We start from the raw sequence: 26,522 nt of genomic DNA, 5'->3' as shown, positions 1-26,522 counted from the left end.
CCTACGGAGATGGTACATGGGACCCATAATGTACCTGCACATGATGTCAGTGAGCAAGTCTTGCGAGGAGCAGCACAACATTATGTCTCTCCTGAATTTAAGAAAGTCTTAGTGAAGTCTTATAATATTATTTAGGATCGAATTTAAATAGGGCTGTGCGCAAGATGCTATGCTAGTCAACCAAACAAGTGTCATTCTTGAACCTATTACAATTATTCTGTGCAGGATTTCCTTGTGTTTTCTAGATGTATGAAATTACACCTGACCTTATGCACCGAACGGAATTTGTATCCTGGATTCCTACAGCTGAAATGCAATCCTATATTCCTGATTGTCTTACAGAAACCCTGATAAGCAGATCTCGCCCTCCTTGCAATCAGAATATCAGAAATCTCTTTGCATCTGGAAAGATTCTCAGCGGCCACAAAGCATTCGTTGGTCTGCGAGATCTCTGCATCTTGATCGAAATCGAGAATATAGCTCGACCGATCGCCACCCGGTCTACAAAAGAACAATTACCTTCTGCTCCACTCTCGCATTACCTGACGGCGACATCTCCACCGGCGCCCGTCGAACCAGCACTGCACGCCTCTTCACCGTCTCCGACGTCAGGAAGAGAGGTGTCCTCGTCGGCTCGCCGCAGAGATAGACGGAGCATGGTAGCTCCAATTTCTCCTGGACACTCGCTACTCGTTTCCTCTGTTACTCTGTACTTCAGAGTTCAGAGATGGGCTTCAGTGTTTCGCTCAAACAAGTTTCAGAGAACAATCGATTTGAGGTGAAGAATGAAAAGCACATGAAAAGTTGGTTCTGATGTGAAGAAGGCACATGCAGTGAACTATATATGCCTTTGTTTAAATTGATAAAAAATGATTCTTGAACTTGGCATGGTGTTTCAGTTACAGACAGATTAGTGGCTATGATGTGTGAAACTGAATGTATCTAATGCTCTGGCAATTAATTGATTCTTTTCTGAAATCCTACTGACAGTATTGCCGTACAAAAACTCTGTTGAATTTAAACAGGATCCTAATATTACTATACAAAGTACAGATATATACTCCCCATTGCAGAAGGAGTTGTCAGAATGAAGTAGCTGCAAACTTGCAATTCCGAAAGATTCAGTACACAAACTCTATGTGATCACATAGCATTCCTCTACAAGATCGATCTCTGCTTGATCAAGAACGGCTACCACCGGAGCTACTTACATCCTATCTGACGTCTCAACAAATAATTCAGCATAGATGAATTGATTCCACGCCAACCAACTAGACGTTTGGATACTAAAAACCAGCCTAATTAAACATCTGAAATTCGGCAAAGAAACTGCAGCAGCTGCAACCTGCAGACTGTTTCTTGCACACTTGCTCTTGCAGTCTTGGGTGTCATGTGGTGTAGTAGCCCATAGTTGGGCTAGCATTCTGCAACTGCAGAAAAACATTATGGGCCAGACACATCTGGGCCAGAAAATCCATCGCATCATCTTCGTCTTTCCTCCCACTTTGCTTCAGAAAACGCATCCGACAAGGCTATTTGGATCGCGGGCTTTTTTTTAAGTCACGTGTTACATCGGATGTTTGGACGTTAATTAAAAGTATTAAATATAGACTGATAACAAAACTAATCGTATAAAATAGACTATTTGATTAGACAAATTTTTTAAGCCTAAGTAATCCATATTAGCAAATATTTACTGTAGCATCTCATTCGCTAATCATATACTAATTAGGCTCAATAGATTCGTCTCGCGAAATAGTCCACAGTATGGGGTGGGTTTATTAATAGTCTATATTTAATACTTTTAATCAGTGTCTAAACATTCGATGTGACAGGGATTAAAAAAAGTCAAAGGATCCAAACAGGATCTCAAACTTTCTTCAGAGGCGATGCTTTGAGCTGGCCACTTGCTGTCAGTCGTCTTGCTGATAATCAACTCTGCTACACCGTTGTAATCTGTACTTGTAAGACAAGGTGACAACTAGCTAGCTAGGTTGGGGAGAAATATATATATATATATATATATATTGTTTATATATGTGCACGTTTATCCCTTTTGTGGGTAGCTATAGCTAGATTGCTGCATCTGCCTGAAAAGCAGATTAGGACATGAGAATTTCTTTTTAGATGAGACCTTTTTGCATTGTGTCTGTGGACCATGGTACATTGCACAATCACCTTGCCCATGATGCACAGTGCTGGATTCCATGCTAGACACATGTTATGTCATTTTTTTAAAATAGCCTTTGTTTAATACACGCTCACACGGGTTTTAAGCCCTGAACTGATTACTTTTCGCCGGGTCAATAGAGATGCTGTTTTTTTTTTCGCTGAATTTATTGAGATAGAAGAAGAAAACTCCAAAAGTGAGTAAGAGACTTCAGCAATAGTTTTGTTGAGGTTATATTTCAATTTTCAGTCCTAAACCGACTGATGTGATCGGTTTTTTTTTGTCTGATTAATGGTAGAACTCTTTGAGAAATTGTTTCATAAAAAGTGCCTTTTTGACTTTGCAGTTTGAGCATTATGAATTGTGATGACAAAAAGGGAAAATGAGAACTCTACCATATGTGGAAGATGAAATCAAGTAAAGAATTTGGTAGTTGCAAATTGGTAAGACTAAGTGGCAACGAAGAAGAGATGGTCAGTGACAACAATCTGTGGTCCATCGGAGCCTTGGAGGACTATAAGAGAGGTAATTAATTAAGTGAAATGCTGATGCACAACAAGCCATAGTGATTAGTTAGCACAAATCAGGTATGGTTGACCTTACCATATCAGGTATATTGCCACAATAAGAAACGATGCAAGGAAAGAATCACTTGCTCTTGCTTAGAAATTTTTTCTTGTTACTAATATGATTTATATAAATTTATCTTTTGGCTATATTCATGGAAGTATGTTTTTTTGATAAATTTGTACTTCCTTTCGCCCCAAGAGCAACGCATATCAATACCTCGTATATTGTATCGAGATTTTTCTAACTACATATAACTTTTATGTTGAGTGTGAGAGGGAATGAAACAAATAATAATAATAATAATAATAATAATAATAATAATAATAATAATAATAATAATAATAATAATAATAATAATAATAATAATAAGATACACAAAACAAGGTGATCGCGCATGTATTGATTATTAATCATTTTAAACTTGAAAATAGAATAATATGATTTTAAATCAACTATTTAATGAAAAAAATACATATTTAACCGTTTAAGTAAGTGTGCTTATGGAAAACAAATGACTTTCTCACCCAAACACGTCGAGCATGTTCGGGAAGTTTATGTCAACTGCAATTTCTCCCAAAATCTCCAACTCCCCCTAGCAGTCTAGATTTTCACCTAAATTGTAAGAATATATAGTTTTAGTACCTAGAAAAATGAATTATAAGTCAAACCCTCCCATCTCTTACGGATTCCACAAATCTAACTTCTCACCATCTGTTTCACATAATCTTAAGCTCTCTAATCTGACCGATGTCTCGAACAATACCTTAATTTGTAAAACAAGTTAAAACAAAGATATAGCAGTTATAATGGAAGCAAACTCCATGTACAAATAGTTTGTGTTACTGTCCACAGGCACAATTTTACCGTATTTTTTTTCACTACGAGGCCAAACAATCACAGTAGAGCCTCATGACTAAGCTTTAATTGTTTATGTCCAGCAATCGTTGACCAAACAGGTGTAATAAATTCTTTAAGTTACTGTAAATACAATTCTTACTTTAAATATAAAATAACATATTGCTAAACATATTTGATTTGATTACACGTATAACATAAACATCGTAATATTCTCGACCAATTTGTATTGCCATACTTCTGTATTGCACTATGGCACCACCTTTTACTAAACAAATTTGCCATCCACATCAAATCATAAAATCCTATCAATAACAAATTAAGTAGATAAAAACCGTACGAAAAACATATAAAGCTAACATCACAAACACACCACACCGTGATAGAGTTCATGTCCTACTCAAGAACAGGCCTCTTCTACCACCCTTCCATAAATCAACACAATCATACACCACCCAAAAAAATAAAAAATAAAAAACAGAGAAGGAAAAAAAAGAAATAATAAAAAAATCCAAATCAGAAAATCTTATAAAATACGCCGTATCCTCTTCCTCTCCTTTTGACACCGAAAAGCTGAAGAAAAAACCCATTTCATTTCCAGACAAGGAAATAAGAGAAAAAAAATCCCTCCTTTTTGGTCCTTCTCGCGAGAGAGAGGAAAGAAGGCGAGAAGGGAAGAAACCCTCGCGGCCTCCGACGACGAGCGAAGGCGCACGCCATGGTGGAGACTCGCCGGAGCTCCGCCGCCGCGGCCGCCTCCTCCTCCTCATCCAAGCGCTCCTCCCCGTCCCCTTCCTCCTCCTCCGCTCCTCCCCCCAAGCGCACCAAGGTGAGACCTTTTCTTCTTTTCTTTTTTCACGCGCGTGGATCGGAGATTCTCGCCGCGGCGCCCGATTTGGCCTCCCGGGCTAACCGATCTGAACCAGGCGGAGGCGTCGCCCGCGTCGCCGACGGCGTCGGTGCCCGGGAGAATCGAGGAGGATTCGGCGGCGACCGCGCCCGCGAGGACCGCTGGTTCGGGCGAGGACGCCGCGGCGGCCAAGAAAGGTGAGGGGGATTTCGGTTTTCTCGGCGTTTAGGGTTTGGTGGGATGGAGTTTGGATCGAGCTGTTAGGGTTTTGATGCTTTCTTGCAGATCAAGGAGGGGATAAGCCAGCCGTTGCAGCGGCGGAGAGCTCGCGCAAGAAGAAGGAGCAGCAGCAGCAGGCGGCGCCTTGGGCAAAGCTGCTTTCGCAGTCCTCACAGGTACACGGAAAATTTGGTGCATAACATTAGAATTTTGTTCTTGGTTACAGGGTTGGAGGTGCTGAAATCTGGAAAGATTCAGTCTTGAGGTCGTTTAGGGAAGAAATTAGTATGCTTGTGGTGTTTCGTTGGAACTTTTGGATGCTGTGCTTTGTAAAGATTTAATCTCGAGGATGTTTACAGTGGAATTTGGTATTCCTGGTGGTGTGTTGTCGCTTGACTGTAGGATCAGTGGGGGAATATTGCTAGTTTTGTTATTTAGAGCTTTGCATCAATAAGAGTTGGCAGTCTGTCCTGTTGCCCACCCTGAATGTAATTTTTAACTATCCTTTTAGTCATTTGATTGGTTAGTACATTGAATCTGTAATATGTAGATGTTTGTGTTGCTTTATAGATTGTAGCGATCACCAGTAGTGTAGTTGCAATTCTTACATATGGTTTTCGAAACCTTCATTTTGTAAGAATGTAGAAACTGGAATATCCAGAAAACATATAAGAGCTGGTTAAAGTTTTATCATGAGAAGCTATTTTGGCAGTACAATAGGTTGCTTAAGTTTTGCTGTTGTAACTTGTAAGCCAGAGGTTGGCTTTGTTATTATGGTCAAATATGTTGAGAACAGTGCAGAACTGTATACTAATGGATGCTGAGTTCTAATGACAGAATACATGAATATTAAACAAGACAAACAATCACATAAAGGAAAATATATACTTTTCCAAGTGAGTTAAATGCATGCTTATCAAACTCCTTAGTGAAACAAGTCGGGGATACTAATGCTCTGGTGTGTCCCTTGGCCCGTCCTGCCATGCATGGATAGACAAATTGTTATGTGCAACAACTTATTTTGTGCTCTGTAGCTTTTCATGTGTTTGCGTAATCCATGCATTTAGTAGGTTGACACAAGACCTATTTGCTACAGTAGGGTTCTGACAGAGATTAATTCTGGTTGCAAAATGTTTGCTTAAGTCTTTGCAAATTGTTTGCAAATCTGTTGTTTAGCCGTTTAGGTTTAAGTGTTTCGGCTAATATGGTGATAGAATTGAAGTACTAGTATTAGCAATTCAAAATTAATGACACCTTACATGAATGCTCTCTCAGATAGAACAAAAGTCATTACCTTGATGTATGTATCTCCCTATTTTTCTTATGCAATTCTTATGATCAAGGCAAGGGTTTATATCAATAATTAATTATATCGATGGTACCATTTCACATTAGAAATGTTAGTAGCAACAATTCAATCCTTTAGTCGTATATATCGGTTCTCCTTTCAAATTCTTCTGCAGTATTGTTGACCCTACATTCCTTCTATGGTAATGTGCAATAACACATGAAATATATTGTCACTCCATGCTGATACTAAATATCTGTGCACTGCAGAGTCCTCACCTTCCTATCAGTATTCCTCAGTTTTCTGTTGGTCAGAACAAAAGCTGTAATTTATGGCTGAAAGACCAACCTGTCAGCAAAGTTCTTTGCAAGCTGCGGCAACTTGAGGTCTGTCCTTTTTTCTGGTGAATTTTTGTCTTGTGAAGAGTGCAGCAAAATTGGCAGGCACTTGCTTATAACGTCTTGTTGATTTTTTATGTTTTCCTTCGCAGCAAGGTACATGTGAGCTGGAAGTTCTAGGCAAGAAGGGTATGGTCCAATTAAATGGAAGGCCCATACTTGCTGGCACAAAGGTTCCCCTTAAAGGAGGGGATGAAGTTGTTTTCAGTTCCTGCGGCAAGCATGCCTATGTAACATGTTATCTTTTCTTTATTCATGCAATCATACAATTTCTTTCTTCATTTCTCTTTCTTTATTAGTTTAGATGTACACACACTGGAAATGGCTAAATCTATAGATTTGTTTTACTTTCTGCTTTCTTTTACCCCTACAGATTTTTCAGCATCCATTGAATGACAAAATTCCTAAAGCGGTGCTGCCATCTCCTGTCACCCTTTTAGAACCTCCAGTTGCTGGTGTCAAGCGTCTCCGGATGGAGAATAGAACAGGGGAGACTTCAGCTGTTGCAGGGACAGAGCTGTTAGCATCTGTATCTGATCAGTTGAAAGACCTACCAGCTGCACCACCTACATCAGCTGGAGAGAACAATCAGAGATTAGTGCGGCCTATGGCATCATCTGCTTCTGATAAATCAAAAGGGGACGGCATCATCCCTGATAAGGAATGCGAGAATGGGGAAACTGCTAATGAAGTTAATTCTAACATTGAAGATTCTCCATTAGATGTGGCTGCAGCCCCCATAGTTTCTCCTGATGCTGTTCCGAACGACATAAGTCAACATAATGGCTTTGGATCTGATGCTCATCTTGGTGCTGAAATCGGTAAGATTGCAACTTATAAGATAAGGCCAGTTCTGAGGATGATTGCAGGAACAACTATATCAGAGTTCGATTTGACTAGTGATCTTTTTAAAGCTCTTGAAGATCAGAGGGATCTCATCAGGGATCTTAACTCTTCAGCCAGTTTACCTCCAAGCAGATGCCAAGCCTTTAAGGATGGGATGAAACAAGGAATTATTAGTCCAAAAGATATTGTTGTTACATTCGAGAATTTTCCTTATTACCTCAGGTAATCTTCCTTCCTATTTTCTTTAACCTTATTTTGTTTATTTTGCGTTCTTAATATGTTTCATATCTGCAATGTTGCATGTGTTCTTGTATGCTGTATTGTGAAAAAAAAAACTAAAGCAAGTGATATAGTCTGCCTGGTTTAGGTTGCCTAAGTACTCTTATATATGGTTAGCTATTCTGCATGAATTACGTAATTCCATATAAGCATTCATTAGATATCTGTTGATCAAGTAGTTTAAGCATGATATTCATTGCTCTTGCACATGTTCACATTCTTACAGATTTGCACTGACATAATTTTAAATGTAGCATGATATCTGTTGTTCTTTGATGTGTCTGTATTCTTGTATTGTTCATCAATCTCCATTTCATGCAGTGAGAACACAAAGAATGTGCTCTTATCATGTGCATTCATACACTTGGAAAAGAAGGAATTCATCAAGCAGTTCTCAGAAATTTCATCAATAAACCAGCGTATTTTATTATCTGGTCCAGCAGGTACCTTTTTATTTTCTCATTGCGCAGCTATTGTTTTCATATAGTTAAATAGAAGTCCTTGAAGGTATGACTTTGTGCATCTGTTGATTCTTGTAAGCATCTGATTTTCTAATGCGAATGTGCACCAGGTTCTGAGATTTACCAGGAAACATTGATAAAAGCACTTGCAAAGCATTTTGGTGCTAGGCTACTTGTTGTTGATTCGCTTTTGTTGCCTGGGGTAAGTTCTCCATGTATTACTGATACTTAACACTACACAGTGTCCATTATTATTATTATTGTTGTTGTTGTTATTATTATTATTATTATTATTATTATTATTATTATTATTATTATTATTATTATTATTATTATTATTATTGACACCAAAATTCTCTTTAGGCACCTTCGAAGGACCCAGAATCCCAGAAAGAAATTTCAAAGTCTGATAAGTCAGGGGATAAGTCTGGTGGCGAGAAGTTGGCAATTCTTCATAAGCACCGCTCTTCCTTGGCAGATACTATTCACTTCAGGAGACCAGCTGCACCAACTTCCAGTGTGAATGCTGATATCGTGGGCACATCAGCTCTGCATTCTGCATCTTTGCCCAAACAGGAGTCATCAACAGCTACATCCAAGAGCTATACTTTTAGAGAAGGTTTTCTGTCATAATATTATCTCCTGTTTATTGGTAAATCATTTCAACTATGCTTTACTTACTCGAACGCCATTGCACTGCCATTGTAGGGGATAGGGTAAGGTATGTGGGTCCAGCTCAGCCATCGTCATTGTCACAAAGGTATATTACTGTCTGTCGTTGTTCTTGTCTTTACACCTAAGTTTATTGCTTAATTGCTCATTCTCTTTCCATTCAAACTTTGTTGATGCAATGAATATTGTTGATATGATACTAGGTAGTTGTTTTTTGGATGGTATGTGTGAGAGCATCTGTCCCCTAACATTTAGCAAATAAAATAATTTGATGGAATTCACAACCATATTCATGCTCGTATTTCACAGATGAATACAAATATGATTGTGGATATGCTAGAATACAAATACGAATACGATTTTACAAAAACAATGCAAGTAAAAATATTATCCACTCAATTTGGCTGTACTTGATATCTATTTCTCAACCTAGGGTAACTAAGTGTGGAAATAAATCAAAATGGCATTTTAATGTACTCATTCAATATAAGCACATATAAATGTAAATTCATGTTTTTTTTATAAAAAAAATCTACTACTTAGACAGAACACACATGTATCGCCTTTCATTAAATTCAAATTCAAGCATGAATGTTTTTTGGATGATATGGCATATTGAATCAAAAAAACCATTCACATCTGGTTCTTCTGGTACAATTTTGGATAGGGGAGTATTATTAATCTTACTGAACAATCCTGACTGTTCTCAAAACAATATTCTTATTCTATTGAATACAGTTTCTGAGTTATTATCGTTTCGGTGTTTGACATCCCTAGGCAGGCTTGTTGACAAACAAATAATATACTATTTTAGGCAGTGGAGCCTCCTGTTCTTGGCTAAAGCATTTCTATTGTATTCTAGCATTCTGTTTTGTATGCAACACTTACGGTGAAATGGAATTACCTATATTTAATTGTAAAAAGTATCAATAGCTAACATTCCCAACAACCCAGTTAGAATTCCCTTCCTAATCATGTCGTATTGCTCCTATTGCGTTAGCTCACAGTTAGCTGATGCGCTTCTGGCAAACCCGTAGTTTTTGTTAGTCATAACATGCTTTCAATTGATCCTTCAGGGGTCCAAATTATGGTTATCGAGGCAGAGTGATGCTTGCTTTTGAAGAAAACGGGTCTTCCAAAATTGGAGTCCGGTTTGACAAGCAGATCCCTGATGGCAATGATCTTGGTGGTTTGTGTGAGGAAGACCATGGTTTCTTCTGCTCTGGTCAGCTCAAACTTTCGAATCCTCAAAATTTATGTCAGCTCTTACATAGTCTGATCAATTCTTGTTTCTGCAGCTGAATTACTTCGCCCTGACTTTTCTGGTGGTGAAGAGGTTGAAAGGCTAGCTATGACCGAGTTAATTGAGGTACTGCCTCTTATCTAGAACTCAAAAATTATGCAAAGATAAATTTGTATTTGTTCTATTGTTTCATAATTCTATGGATTACCTGTCAGGTCATCTCGGAGGAACACAAAGCTGGCCCTATGATAGTTTTACTTAAGGATGTAGAGAAATCATTCACTGGAATTACAGAGTCGCTTTCATCACTGAGGAATAAACTTGAATCACTTCCATCTGGTGTTCTTATTATAGGATCCCACACTCAAATGGATAGCCGCAAAGAGAAGGTACATATATTATATATATCTTAGAGATTATACTAATTTGTTCTGTGAGGGCTTGATTATGGTAACGTGGCATAGTGTAGCTTGTCTGTTTTTTATTGATTTGAGCTTTTGAGAAAACTAACTTCCATGACATTGGGTGGTCAGTTCTGATTGGTTTGGTTCTCTCTCTGACACTTGGGTGTTCATTTGCAACCTTCGTTTCAATTTTTAATCCTTAACATCTATGTATTGTTAAGTATGGTAAAATTTATCCTGAGATTGTGGTATGCTGTCTGTTGTAGGCCCATCCAGGTGGATTTCTTTTTACAAAGTTTGCTAGTAGCAGCCAGACGCTATTTGACCTTTTCCCGGTAACGATTCTCGTTCTACTTATTCTTCACAATGTTATTTTTATGGGTGCTTATAAATGCACAATGTTACATTTGGTACTATATGAATCCATGGTTCTAATATAACTATATGTTTCTCCATGGTGTGATGTGTTGTTACATCTAAATTTCAGGATAGCTTTGGTAGTCGATTGCACGAAAGGAACAAAGAAAGTCCTAAAGCGATGAAACATCTGAACAAACTTTTCCCTAACAAAATTTCGATCCAACTTCCACAGGTGCCAATATCCCTTCTTATCTTGTTTAAATATTATGCTCAATTATATTATCTAATCCAAGGAACTAAATTTACAGGAAGAAACATTACTCACGGATTGGAAGCAACAACTGGATCGTGACGTTGAAACCCTTAAAGCCAAATCCAACGTTGGTAGCATTCGCATGGTAAGCTGTCCAGATAACACAATTTCACGTCATGCTTCTCACTTTGGATTTCGAACTGTGGATTATGTTTGTTCCTCTCTAAACTGAAGTTTCTTGTGTGCAATGCCTAAGCCATTTATATTGTGTTTCTTCAAACGTGCCATTCTGTTGAAATGCTAAATGTCTAAAGTTGTGTTTTGTAACTTTTGGTTTAAAGAACTCTTTGGCTCTTTTTCCTTGAATGGTCAATCATGCATGCATAAAGGCACCTTTCTATATTTCTGTAGTTAGAGCATGCCCAGCAGCTCACCCATCTTATACTCCATTTACAAAATAGAGGGCGAAGAGTAAAAATGTAGTCGAGTAGTTCCTCCAACATATCCTCCATTTTTAGCCATCATCCATATGGGGAGAGAGAAACTCCAACCTTACTCCAAATAGGGATGCAAGAGTATTTCTTGAGGAGTATATGCTTAAGGGGAAATGGATATATTAATAACATATAGTTGGGTGTGGTACAGAGGATGTAATATGGATGGTCTGTTGGAGTAGAAACAGATACTGAGGAGGAATCTTCTTTGGATGGTCATGAAAATGGAGATATGGAGGACCAAATTTGGATGAGCTATTGGGCATGTTCTTCCTGCATGTTTTTCTCCTGCTGCCAATATCCTTGAGTATAAATACCCTTTTAAAAATGACTTTTGTTTAACTGCCTAAATGGCTTGTACTGAGTCTGCTATGCCTATAGTGGTTGAATGCTTGCCAATAATTTATCTGATTGCTTGTTTGATTTGTATTGCAGTTTCTGAACCGCAATGGAATTGAATGCAGTGACCTGGAAGAATTATTTATCAAAGATCAATCGCTGACCAATGAAAGTAAGCATTTTCTTGTTGTCTTGGCATTTTATCCATGGAATTTGGTGTGTTAACTGTTGATGCTCCAAACTTTCTTAGATGTGGACAAGATAGTTGGCTACGCCGTTAGTTATCACCTCAAGCACAATAAAATCGAGATCTCCAAGGATGGTAAACTTGTATTGACGAGTGAAAGGTAGTAATACTGTTGCAAGTTTATTTTTCCTTTATTTCCTTTTACTTTATCTTCTATAGTGCTAAATTAATTCTTCTGTACTACAGCCTTAAGCATGGGCTCGACATGCTACAGAGTATGCAAAGTGATAACAAGAGCTCAAAAAAATCACTGAAGGTTCTCTCCATCTCACCATATTGAGAACATATCATCATCATACTCCTATAGATAGAATTTCATAGTGCTTTACTCTTAAAATTCCTTTATGTTCTTTTTTTGTAGGATGTCGTTACAGAGAATGAATTTGAGAAAAGGCTTCTGTCAGATGTTATTCCACCTAACGACATTGGAGTCACCTTTGATGATATTGGAGCCTTGGAAAATGTAAAAGACACATTGAAGGAGCTGGTGATGCTCCCTCTGCAAAGGCCTGAATTGTTCTGCAAAGGGCAGCTAACAAAGGTATTAACATTATGATGAATTATGCATGTCTTGCATAAGATTGTTTTATCTCAACTGTAGGTTGAACATGTTTAGATTGTTTTATCAAGTAATAAGCCCATGGTATGAGTAGATTTTTTCGGGGGCTAGGAATGAACCCATGATGTTTCTCACCCAAGAGTTGGTTCACATGTACACCCTCCGTTCCATATTATAAGACTTTCTAGGTTTGCTTAGATTCATCCATGTATCAATGCATATGTTTTGTATATGTGTCTAGATTCATTAGCACACATATGAATCTAAGCAAAGCCAGAAAGTCTTATAATGTGAAACAGAGAGAATAATTAGATTTTTTTTGTTAAGTGATGAACCCATGATGCAAGAATCTATTAGTAGTTTTAAGCCGAACTGCTATATCGCATTGATCTAAAAAAGTCGGTATATCATGATTTATGTCACCTGGTATATATCTCATCATTACTATGAAATCTACTTCATGACATTTTGACAGTGTTACTTGTCTTAGGTCTTTCTCTTGTCAATGAGCAAATATTTCAGATAACTGTATGTATCAGTTAATTAGATGTGTGGGAATTCTAGTTTTCAGAACAATATGTTACCTGCCTAGTTTTCTCTATTTAAGTCCTGATCTTAAAATTGCTTCCCCTAAATCTGTACTTGCAGCCTTGCAAGGGAATATTGCTCTTTGGACCTCCTGGTACTGGGAAAACCATGCTTGCTAAAGCAGTAGCAACTGAAGCAGGTGCTAACTTCATCAACATTTCAATGTCAAGCATTACATCGAAGGTATGATGACATCCAAATTTTGCACTAATGATGTACCATGTGATGATTCTCAAGGCTAAACGCTGTTTTTCTACTTTCAGTGGTTTGGTGAAGGAGAGAAATATGTAAAAGCTGTTTTCTCGTTAGCAAGTAAAATAGCTCCAAGTGTTATATTCATTGATGAGGTATGCATGAGCATGTCAACCATTAGTATCTTGTTTGGTTAGTGTATAATCTGTACACAATGCTCAACTTTTGGCAGGTTGATAGTATGCTAGGAAGGAGAGAGAATCCAGGGGAGCATGAAGCGATGCGCAAGATGAAAAATGAATTTATGGTAAACTGGGATGGATTACGCACAAAAGATAAAGAGCGTGTACTGGTTCTTGGTGCCACAAATAGGCCTTTCGACCTGGATGAGGCTGTCATTAGGAGGTTCCCACGCAGGTAACGAATATAATTTGTGTCAGGGTTGGAATCATCTAGTTGCTGTTTGTTGATTCCTAACCATTTAGTTGTTAATTTCTATTGTAGGTTAATGGTTAACTTACCTGATGCATCAAATAGAGAAAAAATTCTGAAAGTAATATTAGCAAAAGAAGAGTTGGCTCCAGGTATTGATATGGACTCTCTTGCCACTATGACTGATGGATATTCAGGAAGCGACCTGAAGGTATGCTTGATAATGATGTCCTTTTTTAGTATCATTTTTTATTGGAAATAGTTACACAGTTTTCACTGACTTGCTTGTGTTCCCAGAATTTATGTGTAACCGCAGCACATTATCCCATCCGAGAAATCCTTGAGAAGGAAAAGAAGGTTGGCCTTGCTTGTACCTTGCTATCAACTGAAGACCTAGATAAAGTTCTGTTTTGCTTATTCTATTTTTAGATGCCCACCTTATTCTTCTATGGCAATTGTACCGTTAGTCAGTTGTTTTTTTCTTTTATATTCTAATATCTTCCTCTCTACCCAGGAGAAAAATGTGGCAAAAGCAGAAGGCAGGCCTGATCCTGCATTGTATGGTAGTGAGGACATTCGTCCTCTGACCTTAGATGACTTCAAATCTGCCCATGAGCAGGTGAGGCCAACACATTTATATTTATTTTGATGTCCATGAGCGCAGCCAATGTATCTTAATTTCGAGCACATCCTTGTGTTCCATACTTTGAAGTGCACAGGCTAACCAATTTATTTACCACAGGTTTGCGCAAGCGTTTCATCTGACTCCGCAAACATGAGCGAACTTCTTCAATGGAACGACCTATATGGCGAGGGCGGTTCAAGGAAGAAGAAAGCACTGAGCTACTTCATGTGAGAGCGATCCATCATAACGTGAGATTGCGATGAGACCCTGCCATATTGATATTGTACAGTCGCTATACCACCCCTCTTGGCATGCGCTTCGCGACTTGGCCGGCCAAAACCAGTCGGGTTTTTTCCTCTTCTCCCTTCAGGAGCAGCGGCCGCCTACCCTTTTTCGTCCTCCCGCTGTAATTAAATTGTGTACCGGAACCAGTCCAGGTTTATTTGTCAGCTGTTTGTTTCTTGAGGTAACTTGTAATGTCATCATTCCCTTTAATGCCACCTCTTTTTTCCACCCCTCTTCTGCATCAATTGCCTGTAGCCTATAGTCCTTGTGTACCTCTGTACATGTTGAAATCAAAGGACATGAGAATAAGAACATTGTCCTGTTGTCGACAGTATAATGATTCTGACTAGCCATGGATTGGTTGGCATTATAAGGAACTAAGACGTCTTTGCGTCTTAATTTTTTTTTTTTGTACATCTCAAGTTGACAAATTATCTGGTGGATGATTTCTCTCGACATCTCAAGTTGACAAATTATCAGGTGGAATTATAAACTGCAGGTGAATTGATTTATTTCTCTGAAAATGTTTGCCTTTTACCTCAACAGCAAACATGTACAGTGCAATATGAACCTATTGAACCTATTTTTTTTAATTAAGTTCGCCTAGAAATTTCTACATAGATTGTATACCACATAACTGGTTAAGGTTGTTTCATATAACTAAATGCATGAAGTAGGCCTGTTTCTCATGGCTAACAGCCTCCAGAAACTACTGCTCACTTCAGTCATGCATTATAAGCCAGCCAAGTTCATCAGGTGGTCCTAGAGATAAGAAAGCATCAAAGGTAATATGTATGTATTCTATGTTTAAGCAACAGTGCGTTTTGCATAGTGCACAAGAATAATCCAAATCAGATCACAAATCAGTAATACAATACATAGTGTAGAAGAATAACACCATATCACCATCTAAGGACTAAGGGCGAAGCAAGATGGTTATCTCTTTTGGTCGAATTAACGAAACTAGTCACAAACTGTCCTGACTTCCTCTGGGCCATTATTTAACAGGACAGTATGAAAGATTCTGGTGGTATGATTTCTAGCTTTGGGTCTCCGAGTTCAATTCTCAGAACACCCGGTTATTGTTATTATTTTTGGCTATACAATAGTACAAATGTTGTGTGCTACACCAGAAAGGTTATTCGGTGGAGCAATTCCAAATGTGCTATTTACAGTTTACATTAGTGCATTGAGTGTGAGTGCATGGGAACTTTCCAATTGATATTCACACTTCAGGAATCAGATCTCTGTTTCATGATTATCGACATTCTTTCTACAGCAAGACCTATCTTTTGATTCGGGCCTCATCTCCGGTCCTTGAAAGTTCACATCCTGGAAATGCTGTTGTCTTCATCGCCAATCTTATCAACCACATGAATATCTGGAGTTTTGTTCTGCCATCTTGGTAACCCTAGGCTTCTAGCTCATACATCCCACTTGGCTAATCCAAACTTCAACCAAGGAAATGCCTCTATTATCCCATTTCCACATCATTTCAAAGCCCCTTTCATCTTGCTCTCAAAATTGTAACCATGTTGACCAGCAAACCGATGAAGCTGGTCATATCCAGCAAGAACTCCAGCTCCTGCCATTCCTGAGAGAATATTTGCACCGACCCCTCTGAATAGTGTGAAGAACCCTTCAGTAGAAACTATCTGTTTTGCTGCATGAAAGGCATTCTTATATTTCAAAGGCTGCCCAGAAGTTAACATCATTCTGCGACGGAGTGTATCAAATGGATAGGCGCAGGCTCCAGAGAACGTGGTTATTGCCCAGCCCAAGGCAAAACTGGCGAAGAAATTTTCCTATAATAGAAACCAACAGAAATTAAGGGTGCTACACTGATTTAGCTGGAACATGTCCCTGCGACGTGTCACAAGAATGGGGTTAGTGTTACCTCCAGTGGTCCTACTAGAACAAGAGGCTTCATGGTGTCATAGATTCCGAAATAGAGACCTCGATATAGAGTGATACCCACAATAGACACACTGAAACCTCGATATAATCCAGGAATGCCATCAGTTGAAAGTGTCTTCTTGTAGACATCAAGAAGCCCACTGAACTGACGTTTGCTTGCCTGTGATTCAATTGCATCAGTAGCTAGCCTTGTCCGTGCATAATCTAGATGATATAGCAAGGACGATGTTGTAGCCCCTGCAGCACTGCCAGATGCTACATTGCCAGCTAACCATTTCCATTTTCCGTCTTTCTCCTTGTCGTAGCCAAAGAAGCTCTTGAAGTAGCCTTTGAATGCGAAGTTAAAAGCCTGAACAGAAAACACGCAGGTGAGGACTCATTTTAGTTTTGAATCATGAGGTTTTTCCATGATAACAGCTTCATCCATGTACATGTTCTGAGGGTCGTGTTTGGTAATTGAACATGATATGGAGTTCAGTGTTTGCTCTTATTATCTATTGAACAGAACCTGCAGAAAATAATAGTGAAAGCAGAAATATTAAGTTTTTCTTTCTTTTTTCCTTTGGCAATAGCAACCATCTAACATCAGCTATATAATAAGCAGCCACACAGATAACATGGGTTCCTTATATAATTCAACTTCATTGCAATATATCATTAACATGTATTCCTGTGTGAGAATAAGATTTAATCCCATATTCATATAGTCGCCACAAGTCCACAGACGAGTATTAGACTAGTTTTGTGTCTATATTGAAGATATATTCTACTGATAATGTTTCTATATTATGCTACTTCAGACATGATTGAAGCTCTTTCACGGCTAACCGGTGCGACTACATCCATTCCTATTCCCGTGTGCTAACATTTTTAAAATTGGTTTAGCTTAGACAAGGCCACACAGTACATTCTGTGGTGAAGAGAAGAGCAACCACAGATAGAGCTGAGAACAACTAATGCCATACAAAAACATGTGGAGGCTAGAGGAGTACAACTACATCCACCAATCATCACTGGGGAAAAAAATTGGTAACCCATGTTGGATGCACAGGTTTAGCCCTAATTTTAATTCGGTAATCAAACACAACACAAAATGTTGGCTTCACATCAATCGAGCGATAATAGCAACAAATAAATAATAAACAAAAGAGCATCTAGCAAGCAAGATTGGTACTTTGGGAGCATCGATCGATGGGAAGACATGATTGATTTGAGCCTGAAGAAACGAACGGATCGACCGCGGCCTCGACTCACCTGCGTGGGGAAGTACCGGATGACATTGGCCTGGTTGCCGCGCCACAGCGCGGCGGCGCCCTCCTCGCGGAGGACGCGGCCGAAGGCGTCGGCGATGCCCCTGTAGGGGCGGGTGAGGGTGCCCCTCCGGAGCATCTCGGCCTGGTTCTGGAGCAGCAGCTTGACGCGCTCCACGGGCGCCGCCCCCGTCTTGGCCACCACCGCCGCCGCGCCGCCCATGGCGAAGTCCGCCGCCACCTTCGCCGGCGCCGCCCTCGGGGGCCTCTTCCTGCCCTCCGTTGCCGTGGCGGCCGCCATCGCCGTCTTCGTCGGCGGCGGCGGCGGCGGATTCGGAGGAGAGCACGCTGGCTGTTCGATTCGGTGGGAGGAGGAGGATCGAGGCGGCCTCTTCGTCGTCACGCGCGGGAGAGAGAGGGGGAGGGCGGGTGGGGTTCGGTGAAAGTGCGGCTTTTTTGCGAGAAGCACCTCCTTCTTTTCGCTTTTTACTCCTTCTGTCTCATAATAACAGAGATAATATGCTTAGCTGTCGCCAGTGGGATAGTAAGTTAACTTATATGACACAGAAAATATAGTAATAGATTAGCAATTACTCCCTCTATTTTATAATATAAAGCATAACTACTTTTTTTCTTTGTCCCATAATATAAGGTGTGCATGCAAGTACGTATTAACTAACATATTTTTTATCACCAAAACATCCAATCACATTACATGCATACATGGTTATAACTCTTTCTTGTCTTTGTGTCAGTGGTGGTTGTGCCTTATATTATGGAATGAAGGGTATAAAAAATATAATAGATTAATATGATTTTTTTAAATAACTTTTCTATAATTTTTTTTGCAAAAATACACCATTTAATAGTTTGGAAAACACGCGCGCGAAAAACGATGGGGCTTAGTTAAATAGTTGGCTCTCCTGAACGCGGACTTAGTTTTTTTTAGGTGAGAAATTATGTGAAGAAATTAAATGAAACATGGTTGTGCTCAAGATAAACGGTAGGGAGTAGTTGTATTTTGAGACATTATTAAATCCTTAAATATCTAATCTTTCTAATTTTTTATTTGACGTGGTTAATTTTTGTATTTACCACATTGAAATATGTTTATAGTCCATTTATTGTGGTGCAAATGATCCTTATTTTTGTATAAACTTGATTAAACTTCAAAATATTTTAACTTATAACAAACCCAAAGTTATAAGAAACAGAAAAACCGAAAGAGTATACACTAAATCTTGGACAAAGGTGTAACATGGAGCAATATTATGCTTACATAGAAAATTCTTACTGAGCTCTTACAAACAAAATTCTCAACAATTGGATTGGATTTAATTAGTTGGAAGTTATAGAAAAAATCAAGATTCAATACCATAGTGCCACAACAAGCGTTTGTAAAAAATTTATAAAAGAATTTTTGTACACGTATCTTAAGTTCTTAACCCTATAGTATCCTGTGAAAACCAACAAAAAATCGTGCCATTACTAATTCAATGAACAGAAGCTACATGTACACCACCGACGTGTGAGGTATAGTTGAAGGCTTGAAGTACAATGGAGTGAACAGATATAGATGAGAATAAAACACAAAGGGTGTAGAACGAAACAAGGGTAATTATAGTAGGGTTTTCACTCGATTACTGCACTGTTTCATGCTCATCTCTGCCTTGTTCCTCCAGTGCTTCATGTGGGTAAAGTTAGGCTGACCATTTGTATTCGTATGATGGTTTTAGTCTAAAAGAGCTCCTCAGAGTTGAATTTGTTCCACGCCTCCTGTTTTATGCAAATACAGTAGAAAATTAATTGAAAAACATATATAAACTTACAGGTAGCAATAGTGACCTCAACCTAAAAGTTGATGGTCAACTTGAATGAATAGCAACAAAATTTGACTATGAGGCTATATATAAGTATGGATTCTGAAACATCAGTTCCTATGTTTCAGCATGTCTATTGATCGAAAGCTGTATGTGCAGGTTAGCTATCTGCGTCGAGACAAACAAGTATACTTCAACTATCAAATCAGTTGACGATGGCAGAACATTTCAGGATGCCATCCAGTAATCCAGGTGAACTTAAAACATGAACCGCAACAACTCTAGATTTTACTCTATGTATTGTCTTCATACTTTATAAGTTCATATGGACACCAGTTCATTAAACTCAAGACCACTTTAGATACATTATATGTAGGGAAGCTTTTGTGCAATGTTGAATTATACAAAATACTAGGTTAGCAAATCAATTTACCCTATATAGCATATCAGAGTGTGCAATAATGGTAGTTCTAAATGAAATCTTAAGTTTTATATGGCTTGCAAACCATGTTGCAAATAAGTGATACTATACACACCTTAAGAATATCAAACACCTTCTCCGCAGTATATTTCTGCTGAAGAGTTGCACCTTTCTGTTGCACCTTGTCCGGATGGATGCATAATGTTGCCTTTCTGTACTGCTTTTTAACAGCGGCACCAGTAATCAAATCAGTCAAGGATACTGCTTGCCATCCACATTCTGGCCAAAGTATCTGTTTTGCAAAGGAGGTACACATTAATAGTTGGAAGATTTCAACATAACTTGTAAAGAAGTATTGAATTGAATGTAGTTCAAAGAAAGTACTTACTACTGACAATTGAAACAGATAAATGAAATCATAATCGCATGAACATTGAAAAAAAGCAACCAAATTTCTCAGTGTTATATTGAGTTGTGAATCAAGAAGAATGTATGATAGAGAAAAACAGAAAACTTTACTTTATCGATGTAATTTCATAGATGTTCTGAAGGGAATTCTACTTGAAAGGTGAATGGTACATTACCATGACAGTTTAATACATACAGCAGTTCTATGGGCTATGGCAATTCTGGAAAAGGTTTTTATGAGAACGAAGCCTCTAGTATAGTCCACTAACCAAAGTGGTCTTCCAGGTGACTAGCTTTGATATTAATAAATACCATAATTAGGTCCACTCAAGTCCAAAAGGAACTTGGGAAACTTTAGTCATGATAAAAACCTTATAATTATAATGAGCTTTACATAATCTGAAATGAGAGTATGATTCACAAAAATAAAGTATGCATGGATTATAACACATTAGGACATAATGTAAAGTCAAAGTAAAAAAAGATAATCATTAGCATGCAGATGGAAATACTGAGCATCTCTATGTAATGGACCGATGCATAGAACAAGATAAAAACACATAGAGAATAGCTTCACAGTCGCAAAAGCATCAGTGACTCACAAATTGTAAAGTTGATAACAAAGCACGCAAGTTGCCCTCCTTTCCAGCTGCCCATCTCCTGATCTCGAAGTCTAGTGTGTCCGCAATTCTCTAGAATTCAGAAAGTGAAAATAGCACCAACTACTAATTAGCAAGCAAGAAAGCTTTGATGCCATGTGGCAAAAATAAAACCACCAGCAAATCCACGACAAATTCAAATAAAGAAATCAGAAACACATGAAGAATATTTACTTCGACTAATAAGCAAAATCAAGCTGATAGGCATGTAGACAACATATAACTCACATCTCTTTCTGCTTGTTCCCTCTGAACCTGCATATCTCGTTCATTCTTTTCAGCCAGAGCTTTTGCCTGGAGAGTTGAATGATGAAAAGTAATAAGAAAATGTGGAATGAAATGTCTAACAATGACATATCTCCAACTTTGCGAAATTATAATGGCAGCATTGCAATTTTTCCTATTTATAATGGGTGAAAGCGATATTATTATAAATACAGAATAAGCCAAATATATCAGTGGCGACATCTATTGGCAGAAAGAAATATTGAATATTTTGTTTTCTAGTTTGAACTTAAATCGCATTACCGCTCGTTCACGGGTCCTCTGATGACGTTCTAGTCTAGCCCGTCTTCTTTCTTCACTCTCTCCCTCAACTTCTTGGAATACATCAGATGATGTGGGGGCTGAAGGGAAAAAAAATAGAAGATGTTGGTTAAAGTTACGGTAAAAATAGGAACCAATATATGCAGTTAGAAAAACTGCTAGTTTGGGTCTTAGGTGAAACTAGTACCTCCAAATAAGTCAGATAGATCATTCCCAATATTTGTGGCTGAAGGGGCTTTTCTCATAGATGCTGAGGTGGAGGTTGACCTCTGCGATCCATTAGCAGTTCCTCTACCTTGAGGTTGAGAATCAAACATAGAATCCTGAAACATCAAATTAGAAAAAAGTAACAACATTAAATGTCATCAAAACAAAATTCTCAATGATCATATTTCGGGAGATGTACTCACCACTGTAGGCGTCCTCTGCTTTGGTGCACTATTTGCTCGCGCACTCGCACCAAAGAAAGACTCAAGATCATCTGCTGAGCTCTGTTTTTCTCTAGCAGCAGCAGCTGCTGCTGCTGCTGCCTGCCTTTCTCGAGCCTCAGCAGCAGCTCTTTCCACTGCAGCACGTTCAGCTCTTTTCCTTGCTTCTTGCTGAACTCTCTCAGCAGCAGCTCTTTCTGCCGCAGCCCTCTCTCTCTCCTTGGCTTCAGAAGCAGCTCTCTCCCTTGCCTCTGCTGCAATCCTTGCAGCTTTTTCTTTAGCCTCAGCTGCAGCCCTCTCACGGGCTTCCTGTTGAGCCCTTTGCACAGCAGCGCGTTGTGCACGCTGGGTGGCCTCCCTTTCAGCCTTTGCACGAGCTTCAGCAGCAGCTCGCTCTCGTGCCTCCTTCGTGGCCCTCTCCATGGCGTGTCTTTCTCTTTCTTTCTGTTGTTCCAATTCTCTCTCCTTTTCAAGTCGTCTTTGTTCTCTCTTCTTTTCCTCCATCAGTTTCATTTCTCGTTCCTGCTCCAGTCTGGCCTGCCTTTCTTTCTCTTCACGATCAGATGATTTGTTTTCAGATTGTTCAGCTTCTCCAAAGAAATTGTTGTCATAAGAAGGCCTTTGGGACTTGTCCTTCACAAAACCTTCCATCTCATCTAACGAAGAAGCCTCTGCTTGATCTGGAAAATCTCTGTAATGGCTGTGGTTTCGGTTTGATCGCCAAACATACTCATCATCATTACCATTTACTTTTGCTTGCGGAAGTTTTTGTTTAAGAAGAGGTGGTGATCTTGAAGGTGGTGGAGCACTAGTTGGCAGTGTGAAGAGGGGAATCTCAGAAACTGTAAGCCATACATCATCTTCGGATTCAGTAGATCTCGGTGACTGATCTCCCATGCCATTAGTAGTTAATCTCTCTGAACTCATGCCATCAACATAAATATCAGAGTACCTTGCAGACTGTGACGTTGGCATGACGTCTCCTAAGTCCTCAATAGAAGATCTTCGTGCTGAATTTTCGTTCATTGAACTATGTAGAGGGTTTGAGTCTCGGTCTTTGCTTGGTGGATTCATATCTTTGGTGTCACCATTGAATTCTGAGGTAAATAAAGGATCTGATTTTGAATCATCATGCAGACTATCATTATCAGTAGTATTATCAACATTCTTGCCTTTAGAGCTTTCAGAATTACCCAGATGTTCCAAGGGATCTGTAAAGCCACCAGGGGACTGATATGTTGAACCTGAGGCAGAATTTGTTTCTAGAACAACAAATGGGTCATCTACTATGCTGGCTGTTGATTTAGAAGTTCGAACTGCTGGCTCATTTTTGTTATCATCAATAATCTTCCTGAAAATTGAAATGAAAGTGAGAAAATCTACAGAACATGATCACTGTCAGGAGATAGCACACATCACGGAGAAGATTTAGAAAAAAAGGTTATTTACATAAACATCTTAAGTGACAGACATGGTTTTCTATCACACAATGTGAGTTATGCACATGTATTATTGATCGTAAGCTTTTGTAGAAACAATAATTAGGAGGATCCTTCCTCATCCATCAATATAAATATTTTCCATGAGGCTACAGGAGCTGAACCTCTCACAGTTTGACAATGCATATGTAATGTCATAGCTTTATAGACTTACACAATACAAATACAAAAGTAGTTAGTTCAAGAATGAAACACATCGCTATTGAGTCTCAACTGGATAAGGAAACATATTAGCAAAGAATCAGTACCCAAGAACATAATAAATCTAACAAGAGCAAGGCATGACATGAAACTAATACTACAACAAAAAATACCCTATACATTTTTTAGAAAGCGAATTCCATATTGGGCCATGTTTTCTAACAATGGTTTCAGATTGGACCACCCTCAACCCAATGTTTTCAATTTGGACCAGATTTTGTTAGTAAAATGTTGTGCTTTGGACCATCTGTCAGTAATCCGGCTTAAACTCCCGCAGGCCCTGAGATCATAAGATGATCTCGCCGGAATGGTAGAAGAGAAGGTTGCCGTGCACTCTCAGCCTCCCATCGGCGTGCTTAATTCTTTTATCCCCAGACTCACTGACAGGCAGGCAGTTGGTCCAAAGTGCAAACTTTGGGTAATGAAATGTGGTCTAAAGTGAAAGCATTGAGTTTAGGGTGGACCAATGTGAAACTATGGTAAAAGAACATAGCCCAGTATGCAATTCACTCTTTTTTTAATAAGGAAATGGCATAAAATTTTTACATGTTACGTGTGACATCATGCGAGATTCATTTATTCACAGTTTGACCAAAATTTCCAATTCTAACCTTTGGCCAAACTCAAGTGTACCTGAAGCTTTCTATAACCCTATTGTTAATTCAACTCTGCTCTCCTTATTTCCTCCAGGCCACTCTTCATGTTACATCCAAATATCCAATGTGTTTGCTATACACAAAATTTTCTTCCATTTCATTGATAGAATTTACACACAACAGCTGGTGGTAATTTATTATTTAGAAAGATTTAGCTGGTAGTAAGTAGTAGCATCAAGGTAAGGCAAGCGAAGAACGCAATACGTAGATCTGCTGCAGTATAATAAGCAGCACAATTCTCATTGTAACTTTTGCTCACAAGTCACGCATCGAACTTGCACATTCCAGTTCAGTTCATCCAAAATGACACCATCTAAGGTTCTGATCCAAATGAACTAAAATCCATGCTCAATTCAGATCCGAATGAACAAAGACTTTGAACTTGCTCACCTGTTCCGCGGTGGGCTGCTCCCTGCGAACCCCGGAATCAGATCATCGAAACCGCCTCCCCCATTAACCTCCTCGACCACCGCCGGCTTCTTCTCCGCCTCCGCGTGCGGATTCCTCCCGAACCCTCCGAGCAGGTCGTCATCCTCAACCACCACCGACCTCCTCTCCCCCGCCTGCGGCTTCACCCCGAACCCCCCTAGGATGTCGTCGTACGATGACGGCGGCGGCGGCGCCGAGCGGTTGGTGGAGAACACGTCATCAAACGCGGGGCCCGCCGCGGCCACGCGGCCACCCCCAAACACGTCGTCGCTGCCGTCGTAGCGCGCCGCGGATGACGTCGGGCTGAAGCTCGGCCTCAGCCAGGGGACCGCGCCGAATATGTCGTCGTCGTCGTACACCGTGGCCGCCGCCGCCGCGGCGGATGAAGTAGTAGTACTAGTACTAGTAGGCGCATTGAACGACGACCCGAACAGCGAGTCGAAGGAAGCGGAGGCGGCGGGGGGCGCGCCGAAGAGGCCGTTGGTAAAGGACGGCGCGGGGGTGGATTTGGGGTTGGGCCAGGCGGATCCGGCTCCAGCTCCGGCGGCGGCGGGGGCGCGGGAAGAGCGGGCGGAGGCCATGGGCGCGGCCTTGCCCTGCGGCCGCACGCCGAAGTCCGCCAGGAGCCCCTCGATGCCCTCCATGGATAGTAGAGTATGGACGGCGGGGGCAACCTACACAAACAGCGGCGGCGCCCTCGCCCTCGCCGGAGAGTCCGCCGGCGGCGAGCGGGGGACGCGCGCGCGGAAGTGGGAGAGATCGGAAGAGAGAGAGAAGGAAAGTGGTGGGAAGAGAGGAGAGAGAAGAGGGTGGTGAGGCGTCTCCCTCTCTCTTGGCTGTCTGGTCTGGTCGGTGGTCGGTGACGGCGTGTGCATGCGGGTGGGCCCCACCAGCGGTTGGCGTAACAACCTGTGTTTGATTTTATTTGCGGATTTTTTTAATTGAATTTGAGTTTGAAATCGAGATGATTTTATCGAATCTGTGCAGCTTGAACTGGGGGAGTTTGTAATTTCCTCGTTAAAAGTGCCATAGCCCCACATGTGTGTTCAGTGTATTTCGATTGTACTATTTCAGTATTACTCCCTCCGTCCTAAAGATCTAACGTAATTAACTTTTTAATACATGGTTTTTTAAAAAAATATGTAAAGTTATATATATATATATGCATAAAAGTATATTTAACTATAAATAAAATTATATACAAATAATTAATAATTATGTTTTTTTTTAATAACACGAATAGTCAACGTGTATAAATTTAGGGATGGAGGGAGTATAAGAAGTCCAAGTGGTAGTTTACAAAATATATGATATAATAAGTTGAGGAGATAAACTCAATGTCACCACTACTGACTTCTTTTAAACGAGTATATATCAGTAGTTTATTTTACATGAGTATAGATCATTGCTTATGGCTATTTTTTAATGTACGAATTGCACATTATTAGGAGCGAAACTGGATAGTAAAACAAAAATGAATAACAGTGTTTTCAGCTAAAAATACTTACTATGTATTTAATCAGACCGCAAGATAAGAAGAAAGAAAAGGAGGATTATTATAAACCAAGCACCTCTAAGTTTATGTTTTTTATGAAAGACTAAAGATGAAAGATCTCGTGGTTTTTTATAACTATTTAATGTAAACGATGAAATTGACTA

The 26,522-nt window shown here is 39.6% G+C and overlaps 3 protein-coding genes across 5 annotated transcripts; 1 reads left to right on the top strand and 2 right to left on the bottom strand.

Annotated features, from left to right (window-relative positions):
• Positions 1–4,154: 4,154 nt before the first annotated feature.
• On the top strand, positions 4,155–15,039 carry LOC102715982. Of its 3 annotated transcripts, none has more exons than XM_040528652.1 (28): positions 4,155–4,424; positions 4,522–4,642; positions 4,731–4,840; positions 6,222–6,338; positions 6,443–6,580; positions 6,724–7,171; positions 7,274–7,418; positions 7,797–7,918; positions 8,047–8,138; positions 8,300–8,555; positions 8,645–8,696; positions 9,685–9,833; positions 9,907–9,977; positions 10,067–10,240; positions 10,522–10,590; positions 10,743–10,847; positions 10,924–11,013; positions 11,798–11,873; positions 11,952–12,048; positions 12,135–12,204; positions 12,310–12,489; positions 13,156–13,278; positions 13,359–13,442; positions 13,520–13,704; positions 13,792–13,930; positions 14,017–14,076; positions 14,234–14,338; positions 14,462–15,039. In XM_040528652.1, the coding sequence occupies exons 1-28, from the start codon at positions 4,314–4,316 to the stop codon at positions 14,573–14,575; spliced, it is 3,603 nt and encodes a 1,200-aa protein (XP_040384586.1). In that variant the 5' UTR covers positions 4,155–4,313; the 3' UTR covers positions 14,576–15,039. The 3 variants fall into 3 exon arrangements, with proteins under 3 accessions (XP_040384586.1, XP_040384585.1, XP_006663096.3); XM_040528651.1 differs by having other exon boundaries at positions 7,265–7,418; XM_006663033.3 differs by having other exon boundaries at positions 6,724–7,418.
• A 775-nt stretch (positions 15,040–15,814) lies between these two features.
• Positions 15,815–18,208, bottom strand: LOC102713314 (ADP,ATP carrier protein ER-ANT1). The gene is made up of 3 exons (XM_006663587.3): positions 17,801–18,208; positions 16,527–16,895; positions 15,815–16,434 (listed from the first exon to the last, which is right to left on the bottom strand). The coding sequence occupies exons 1-3, from the start codon at positions 18,095–18,097 to the stop codon at positions 16,120–16,122; spliced, it is 981 nt and encodes a 326-aa protein (XP_006663650.3). The 5' UTR covers positions 18,098–18,208; the 3' UTR covers positions 15,815–16,119.
• A 907-nt stretch (positions 18,209–19,115) lies between these two features.
• On the bottom strand, positions 19,116–25,612 carry LOC102715703 (auxilin-related protein 2-like). Its single transcript, XM_006663032.3, has 8 exons — positions 24,825–25,612; positions 22,061–23,429; positions 21,838–21,973; positions 21,633–21,730; positions 21,333–21,398; positions 21,048–21,137; positions 20,153–20,329; positions 19,116–19,572 (listed from the first exon to the last, which is right to left on the bottom strand). The coding sequence occupies exons 1-8, from the start codon at positions 25,505–25,507 to the stop codon at positions 19,534–19,536; spliced, it is 2,658 nt and encodes an 885-aa protein (XP_006663095.1). The 5' UTR covers positions 25,508–25,612; the 3' UTR covers positions 19,116–19,533.
• Positions 25,613–26,522: the final 910 nt, after the last annotated feature.

This window comes from Oryza brachyantha, chromosome 11 (assembly GCF_000231095.2).
Source record: "Oryza brachyantha chromosome 11, ObraRS2, whole genome shotgun sequence".
NCBI classification, from domain to species: Eukaryota; Viridiplantae; Streptophyta; class Magnoliopsida; order Poales; family Poaceae; genus Oryza; species Oryza brachyantha.
This window is presented reverse-complemented; position numbering and strand designations above follow the sequence as displayed.